The sequence below is a fragment of the Notolabrus celidotus genome, chromosome 7, assembly GCF_009762535.1.
Source record: "Notolabrus celidotus isolate fNotCel1 chromosome 7, fNotCel1.pri, whole genome shotgun sequence".
NCBI classification, from domain to species: Eukaryota; Metazoa; Chordata; class Actinopteri; order Labriformes; family Labridae; genus Notolabrus; species Notolabrus celidotus.
The window spans coordinates 32380190-32388650 of NC_048278.1; the positions used below are offsets into that span (position 1 = coordinate 32380190).

Here is an 8461-nt window from a genome sequence, read left to right on the forward strand (position 1 = left end):
TTCCCTGTCCCTCTCTGCTTTATATACCTGAAATAAAGGGATATGTTTGAAAATATCAACATAAATACTAAAAAGAGCTTTAATTATCAATTTAAAGGTATAATAACAGGCATTTTAAGATTGTTTGGATTTACTACAGAGCCCTCATCTCTACTGAAACATCCCTCTGAAAACGTCTGCCACTCGATTCTGTGTAATACAGTTGAAAGCTCTGAGAGTGCTTCTGTTAAACTGTCACTTTTTGGCTCCTGAACTGATGTAACCAAACTGGGTCGAGTGGGTTTACTACAGACTAAACATTTCATAACATAATCTCTCCATGAGTAATTACTTAATGGCTCCCTGTACTCAAAGCTGACACACTGAGAGGAGAGCCAAGGTGTTTAAACGAATGGTTAACAGGTTGCATCTCTCCTGCAGGACAGAGGAGAGACAGAGCAGAACGAGAGGAAGATTATGTTTGTCTGCCTTCACAGGGCCTGATAATCCGCTGTAATCCAAAGGAGAGTCAGTGTTTAAAATCAATCCAGATGCTCCTGGTGGTATTTTAGTCTGAGTTATTCCAGCGGGTGTGTGAGGTTAAAAGCACAGCCCAGGTTAACAGATATAACTCCCTCACTGGGGTTTTGTGATTTGGGGAGTGCGTGTGTGTGTGTGTGTGATTGTGAGCGTGTGTAGAGCAGACTGATAATTTTGGGTCAAAACTCTCCACATGGGGATTCCACCGCCCAGACGTTTCCAGCTGAATGTGGGTCAGACTCAATAAGAGGGCTGATTAGTGAAGGGATTAAGAGGGTTTTACTCACGAGAGCATGATAGATAGTGGTGTAAGTTTAGAGCGGTCAGGGAGACAGTAGTGGAAAGTATGATAGTACATATTCACGTGGTTCTTTCAGTTCAATTAAGTTCTACTCTTAACAATCACTCTGCTACATTTCTGAGACAAATATTGTACTTTTCATTTGACAGAATGCGATTTAATTTACAAAACACTGACACAAAAAGCTGCTTTGTCATACAATAAATTAACACATGCATATAAGGCTGTAAAGATAACATTAACATAACTGAAAATTTGAGGTACCTGTGTAATACACAAGCGGCAAACTCCGGTCTCAAACGATGAAGCCAATGCGGAAGTGATATAAACTGCAATACATCGAAAATCCGCTTGAGGCTGGCTGCAGAAACACCGGAAACCACATAGATATGAATGGGAAAAAGACGATCTTTGCAGCATTAATAAACATGTTTACAGCCTGGTTCAAAAAACGGCTTGGCCCTACAACGCTAATCTCTCTAATGGCATACACTGTACAGGGGGTGAATTTTTTTCTAACGTGACGGTTAAGAAGATATTAAGATTATGAGTTTTGCCCAAATAAGGACATGACTGACGTGAATCCCGGTCGGGAACACACAGCCATTGGCTAAGAGACTCACACTACGTCACACTCTGCCTAGTTGAGTTCCGCATTACCAATATGGCTGCTGCCGTCGATTTGCTTCAAAACAGCTCTCAGGAACAGATGGGTGACGTCACGGATACTACGTCCATATTTTTTACAGTCTATGGTAATACATGAGTATTTCTATATTTCCATTCATGTTAAAAGCAGTGTATAGTAGGCCTATAGCAGCATTTGCAGAGCAGACTTGGTAGAAATGGAGAATGATATGCACAAGTATGTTCAAATTAGCATATGATCACCTGAATATAAAAATTATGTTGTTGAGCCTTTTTTATCTACAATGGAGGCTGGGATCTTGCACCACCAAATTTCTACAGTAGCACAGAACAGACAGACCAGTAAAGGCATCATACATGTTTTTGTGTTTAGCCAGTGGCTGCCCAAAATACACCAGTCTGAAGACCAACAACAAGACAGCAGATTTTGCAAAAGAGTTTGAACTTATAGATATCTTAAATGAGAAAAACTTGACGAATGGAGGAACATACTTATCATGTATCACAGGAGCTTCTTGTCCTTGAAGGCCACAGTCGCTTCACCGAGCAGGGGAGCGTTTCAATCTAGAAACTGATTGTTGCATATCGCTAAATATTCCCAATTCTACTCACTGCACCTTTACACTGAAAACACTTTGTTAGTCACAAGTGTAAATTGTGTTTGCTTACTTTATTTACTCATTAATTTGCAGACTTTTTGATTATGAATGTGAAATATTGTACCTGCAAACCATCACTCACTGTTTCCCATCATGCTTTGTGTTGGACTGATCACATGGTAGACATGCTCTTTGTGTTTTTAAGCAATTATTACTTGGTGTCATTTTGTGTTGGTATGTAGTTTTCTTTTAGTTAGGACTGTGACTGAGTTGACCTGCATGTTAATGACTTCAGCTTCATTTTCCTATGGCTTAAAGACACAAAATCTTAATTAAATTAATTTATTTTATTCCATCTATATATATTTGCACTGTGTTTATGTATCTTAGTATTGTATCTTTGGCATTATTTGGGTTATTTCTGTCATTTGATCTGTACCTCACTTTGGTCCAATATTTGCCATCTGTGGTCCTATGATGCATCAGAATGAAGCGTGTAAGGCCTTTGAAAAATTTGCAATCAGTCGTTTTTCTAGTAGCACTGCCATCATTTTATGCAGCTGCTTTTTGGAAAGACATTCAGTCTGTTGCAGTTTGGATTTGTATAGATGTATAAATATATGCAAAGCAGCTACAACACCACTAAAAGTAAATCCCCTCATATAAATGCAGAGGATGTTAAACTTTCATTTCAGTCAGGATAAACAGATATAGAAATGCAGCAGCTGGAGGCCAATACCAAGGGTGCCTGCTTTAATGCATCCTGAAATATGCCCTGCTTCCTGAGTAAGTATAATAGGAAGTGAGATATTAATTTCTTCAACCAACCATACGTTTGCAATCAATGACAGATAATTTTCTCACTTTACTGGAGTTATGTTTACCTGAATGATAAATCTGAAGAAATCCTCACAACCCTGTAAAAGTCTGACATATGTCAGTGCAAAACATAGAAATGCCCAATGACGTAATAGCATAAAGTAATGTGGGCTCCACTGAATGAGCTCACTATTGTTGAAAATGATGTACTGTCGCTTTAAATACTGTCTCACATTTGATTGACAGCCTCTGGACCAATCACGTTGCGGTACAGCAGCGGTGGGCGGGTCTTCCTCTGTGTGGACAGCAGTTGTTGAAAATGTCTCCCTAACAACCGAGCTGGAAGTCAAACAGAAGTTTGCGCTGGACAAACGCCTCGTGAGTAACACACGTTTATTCACAAAGTTAATGTAACTGCAGCTTCATTACATCCACAGCAGCAGACTCAATATCCCGTGGGTTGTTTTGAAGAAGTTTATGATGGAGTAGAAAACATCAGCCGGTAGCATCAGCTGTTTGCTATCAAACAAGCTAGGCTAATTAGCTACAACCTGGTTCTATAGTAACGTGTAAACATCTCCTAATGCATGATGTTATTCACGAATCAACAGTAACATGTGTTGTATGTCTGTGTTACCTGGAGGAGGATCAACTTGGTTTGTTGTAAAACACCGAGAGATGCATGTTGTAGCTAGCTAGCTCTAGCTTCTCCAGTACGTTTCAGATGTTAGCTCCAGATGTTAGCTTGTTCAGGAGTCCTGCTCCTCAGTGAGACAGCTTTTATCTCTCAGACTGCCAGGGTTCACTTTCCTAACATGTCCATGTTGTGTTCCTCATGCAGGCGTCGGGATGGCTGGGACTGGCGAGGGAAAGAAAGAAGAGGCCGACTACAAGAGGATGCACAGTTTTCCCCTCATCAGGGTAAGTAGGAGAGAAGGAAGGACAAGTGTCTCCAGGTAGAGGACAAGAACTGCATACTTAATAGGAAGGATGTTGTTGTTGTAGTAGTGATGAGACTGCAAACAAACTGCACTCTAACTGGAGACTCATTGCCTGCATAACATGGGCCAGGAGTAGGGTTGCCAACTTTCTCACTACTAAATAGGGGACAGGTGCATGGTGCCATGGTGGTGTGAGCATGATGTGTGTGAATTCAGTGTATATTCATATCCTGATTCCACTGGAAATGCTCCCTTTAATCCTTCCTGTATCATTATGTAACCTCATATGAATGAACCTCAAAGAAACCACAATTGGGCTCTTTACATCAAAAAACAGGCAAAAGAAAAATGTAATGCAAAAGAGGAGTATGACTCACCAAATATAAATCCTTTTTGCTGCTCTTGACTGACTCAAGCAGTCTTTTGTCCTTTTGCACAGACAGAGAGAAGTCCTGAGACAAGTCACAGTTTACAGATATCTGAAGTTCATTTTTTGATCAGCTCTGTGCTGCATCTGTTTCTTGAGTCTGACCATTTAATGGCCATCAGGCAGAAAACCCTCTCCACTCTTTTTTGCAAGACTTGGCGGATCTGCGCTGTATACAACTGATGCGCGTGAAGGGGTCTGTGATTGGATGACAGGCAGTGTGATTGGCACATGATTTGCCACTGCCGTTTTATCTGATCTAGGATCTGTAGAGTGCAGTCTGCTGTATTTACAAGAGTTAATAGTCAATATATACGGGACAATTGAGGTCTGTAGAGGAAGTCCTGAGGAAATGCTACATTCAAATTCATCCTAGTTTTCCGTGACTACCAACTCTAGCTTTAATATAAGATAAGATAAACTTTTTTGTTACAGCAGTAAACTTCTGGAATACAACAATATACTTACAAAGTTAAAATAGAATAATTAAAGGTAAACATGAGAATAATACAAAATAAAACTAATATTAAAATAAAATATAACAAATCTTTTCACCAAATTCATGCTTGTATTCTGTGACTACCAACCCTAGCTTTAAGTATTTTTAAAAGCAAGTACTCCAGGACTTTAACTTAAGTAATAATTTGAAGGAATAACTTTCACTTGTATTGAAGTAATGTTTAACCAGGAGGATCTTTGACTTAAGTAATGAAGACGTGTACTTTGTCCACCACTGCGAGTCTCTTGTTGAATGATAACAATAATCATAATATATCAGTTTTAGAGTTATTGATTGTTGAAAGTGCTCACATTACTGATAGTCAGATATTTCTTGTAATATACTTGGTCTAGTCTTAGCATTGATTATACTCGGGCAGAAATAAATCTAACGACATGTTGTCAGATCATGTCTGGGACTAACTGTTTTATAAGCGGAAACAGTAAAAGGTTTGAGCCCAAATGTTTCTCTGGAGGACTCGTTCAGTGTATCAAATCAGCCGATCACTTCTCCTTAACAGCAGCACTTTAAAGTGAAAGTTCAGCTTCTATAAAATCCACTATTGACTATTATTTTAAATATCTAGAGTCAGATTTTATTTTCTCTTGTTTGTCTGTACCCCACCCAAAATGAAAAATAACAATATAGAAACCTGAAAATGTAAACTAATACCCTCTGTGTTTGTCTGCAGCATACAGACATGCCAGAGGAGATGAGGGTGGAGACAATGGAGCTTTGTGTTACAGCATGTGAAAAGTTTGCCACCAACAATGAGGTAAGGGTGCGTGTGTTTTCCTGCTATGCTGTGACTAAATTACATTTGTAAGTTAATTCATCACTCTCTTGTCAGCAGTATTGGGTCAGGGCCTTGATTTTTAAAAGATAAAGTCTCATTATCCATGCTAACACCATGTCCCTGTGTCCCAGAGTGCAGCCAAGATGATCAAAGAGTCCATGGACAAGAAGTTCGGCAGCTCGTGGCACGTCGTGATCGGCGAAGGTTTCGGCTTCGAGGTCACACACGAAGTGAAGAACCTGCTCTACATGTTCTTTGGGGGGAGCCTGGCGGTGTGTGTGTGGAAGTGCTCGTAGCCCCACCTCATTGCCCTCCCCACACCCCTCCCCTCTGACGCTGTCACTGGGCTGGAACTGAGCACAAGCTACCAGCCAGATGCTGGTCACACAGTTCGTCCACACATCCAGCCTCTGTGGCAGATAATAAACCGTCGCTTGGAGAGCTTATAAGTCTAACGTTATTGTTGGCAGGGAAGAAAGCTGAAAGGGAATTCTAAATCAGGCTGGCAGACATAAAAATAGTCTCCTGGCCCCATCTGTTACGTCCTTTTTGTTTTTGAGTCTCTGTCTGTCTCTGAAGCCGAGTCCATGGTCCTAAACATTTGAGTGTTCACATGTGAGAATGAAAGTCCAACTTTTACAAACACTACAGCCAGCCAGGGTCTCCAAAGTCCTTTCTCCTCATTCCTCTGCAGGGAGAGTGTTTGTGCGCGAGTGTCTTAAAATGTCTGTGTGTGCTGGACACACACTTTTTTGAAATAACATTTCATCGTCACCTTCCTGTCCGCACCGTCATAACTTTTCACACGTGTCTTCTTTTACCTCTCTCTGTCTCTCTCTCTCTCTTTCTCTCTCTCTCTTCAAGCGCACTAGTCTTTCAATAAAGTTTTTAATATTTTTTATCTGTACATATTTTGAAGCAATTTGAGAAACTTCTTTTTAAATACCAGTGTCATCTTCTTACAACTCTAGGCTCAGAGTCTCCTGAGTCCAACAACACTAAACCCGATCCGTCCTTTCTCCCCTGTAAAGGCGTTTGTAATAATCCCTGATGATGTCGCCGCGCTGGGTGATGTCAGCAATGTGATTGTTTTCATGGTGATGCCAGTTGTAATGATCCAGTGAAATGGAGCATTTGTGTGAAGTTATCAGATTGTACAATAAATCTTGAAATGTGGTGAAATAGGAAATACACTGGAGTCTTCGTTCTTTGTAATCAGCAACATTCTGTACATGTGAGTCACAAGGCTATTATAGTTTAGCATTTTTCATTAGTTGTTATTTTTATTGTGTTTTGACTTTTTGTTTCAATTTCAGTTTCGTTTTAATTAGTTTTTAAAGCTTGTTTGCTAGTTTAGTTTAGTTTTCTGTTTGTTTTTTTTTCTCAACATTCTTTTTATTGAACATTTTCAAAATATTAACAGTCCAGCACAGTACATAAACAGGTTGTTTGAAATATGCAGCAAATCCAAATCCAAAATACATCAGCAGCAATGATCCAAAAATTCCTTATTAGGTCTAACGTTTCAGGAAATTGCCTCTTGAGTTCCCAGATACTCCAACACCTTGGCAAACCTTGCTGTAAAAACGTCCATCTGACCTTTAATACAAAATCTTAATTTTTCCAGAGAGATATATTCTGATATCAATGATTTCCACAGATGAATTGAAGGAGGTTCATCTCCTACCCATTTGGTCATAACAGCCTTTTGGCCCAGCATATAGTGTTCAGTTTTTGAAAATGCTTAGTTTTAGTTTTTATTAGTTTCAGTATTAGTTTTAGTCTTTACTGTAATATGGGTTAGTTTTCAGGGTCCAGATTCAAAAAGGTCAGAAAAGGCATTGTGTAAGCTTCCTCCTGCTTGTGATGTTCCTGCGTATGAACTGACCAGCAGCTATCGGACCGCCGGGGGAAGCAACGCATCGTTTTCCAGAGGTGTCAAAAGTATTCACATTCATTACTCAAGTAGAAGTATTAATACTAGGGTTTAAAAAGACTTCTGTAGAAATTGAAGTATCAACTCAAGCTTTTTACTCAAGTAAAAGTGTAAAAGTATCTACTTAAAGTATAAAACTAAAAGTAATGTAAGGGGAAAAATTGACATTAAGGACAAAAGCTGAGTCTGCACCACAGGGGCCTATAGTGCACTACCCCACCTCCAAAAAAATACATTTTTCTAAAGGCCATAATGACTATAATGTTAGATTAATATGTTAATGAAATATTTAGGTTGCACCTGTTTCAGCCGCATTTATGCCCATTGAAAATGAACTCATTTTCGTACAATGCAGATACATTAAAGAACATATATGTGTACTGCTGAGCATCAACATGTTTCATGGAGCGGAAGATATGATGACTCGTTGCCTATAAGTATTGTAATGGTGCAAAAAGTCAAACTTCACATGCATGTTATAAATAGCCTTTACTGGTGTGTTAATGTACAAAAATGTGTTTTTTTAAAAGATGACAAGAATGAAAACAAGCCGAAGTGAAACAGGAGTAACGAGGCTATTTTTAAAATGTAAGGAGAAGTAAAAAGTTGCCTGAAAAATAATTAATCCAGTAAAGTATAGATACCCAAAATTTCTACTTAAAGCTGCTGTGAGGAACTTTTCATTTATATCAATTTTGGCGACCCCTTGTGGACAAAGTGATACCTCTTATCTCTTGTTGTGTACGCGAAAAAGGAGTGCTTTCAACAAAAACTCACCCTAATGAATTTTAACAGCCAGATTTATCACTCAATGTGATTATTTGCCATAAAAACAGCCAAAAAAGGGTGTTTCTAAAGCCAAATGTCAATCATGTGGTCTAACACCTACCCCCTCTGAGTGGTTTAAGGCATTAAAAATAACAACAGAGGAGGTATCAGTGTTGTTGTAGATGGTTTTGTTTGCTTTTGAAGGTCA

The 8461-nt window shown here is 39.1% G+C and overlaps 1 protein-coding gene across 1 annotated transcript; it reads left to right on the plus strand.

Moving 5' to 3' along the window:
- Positions 1 to 3134: 3134 nt before the first annotated feature.
- LOC117815760 (dynein light chain 4, axonemal) lies at positions 3135 to 6738 on the plus strand. The gene is made up of 4 exons (XM_034687663.1): positions 3135 to 3264; positions 3728 to 3807; positions 5445 to 5528; positions 5681 to 6738. The coding sequence occupies exons 2-4, from the start codon at positions 3736 to 3738 to the stop codon at positions 5843 to 5845; spliced, it is 321 nt and encodes a 106-aa protein (XP_034543554.1). The 5' UTR covers positions 3135 to 3264; positions 3728 to 3735; the 3' UTR covers positions 5846 to 6738.
- Positions 6739 to 8461: the final 1723 nt, after the last annotated feature.

Bases quoted from the DNA above. Each gene is read 5' to 3' on its own strand.
- LOC117815760 (XM_034687663.1), top strand. From the start codon at position 3,736: ATGGCTGGGACTGGCGAGGGAAAGAAAGAAGAGGCCGACTACAAGAGG. The intron at 3,808-5,444 runs GTAAGTAGGAGA...GTTTGTCTGCAG, and splicing joins ACAGTTTTCCCCTCATCAGG to CATACAGACATGCCAGAGGA. The intron at 5,529-5,680 runs GTAAGGGTGCGT...CCTGTGTCCCAG, and splicing joins AGTTTGCCACCAACAATGAG to AGTGCAGCCAAGATGATCAA.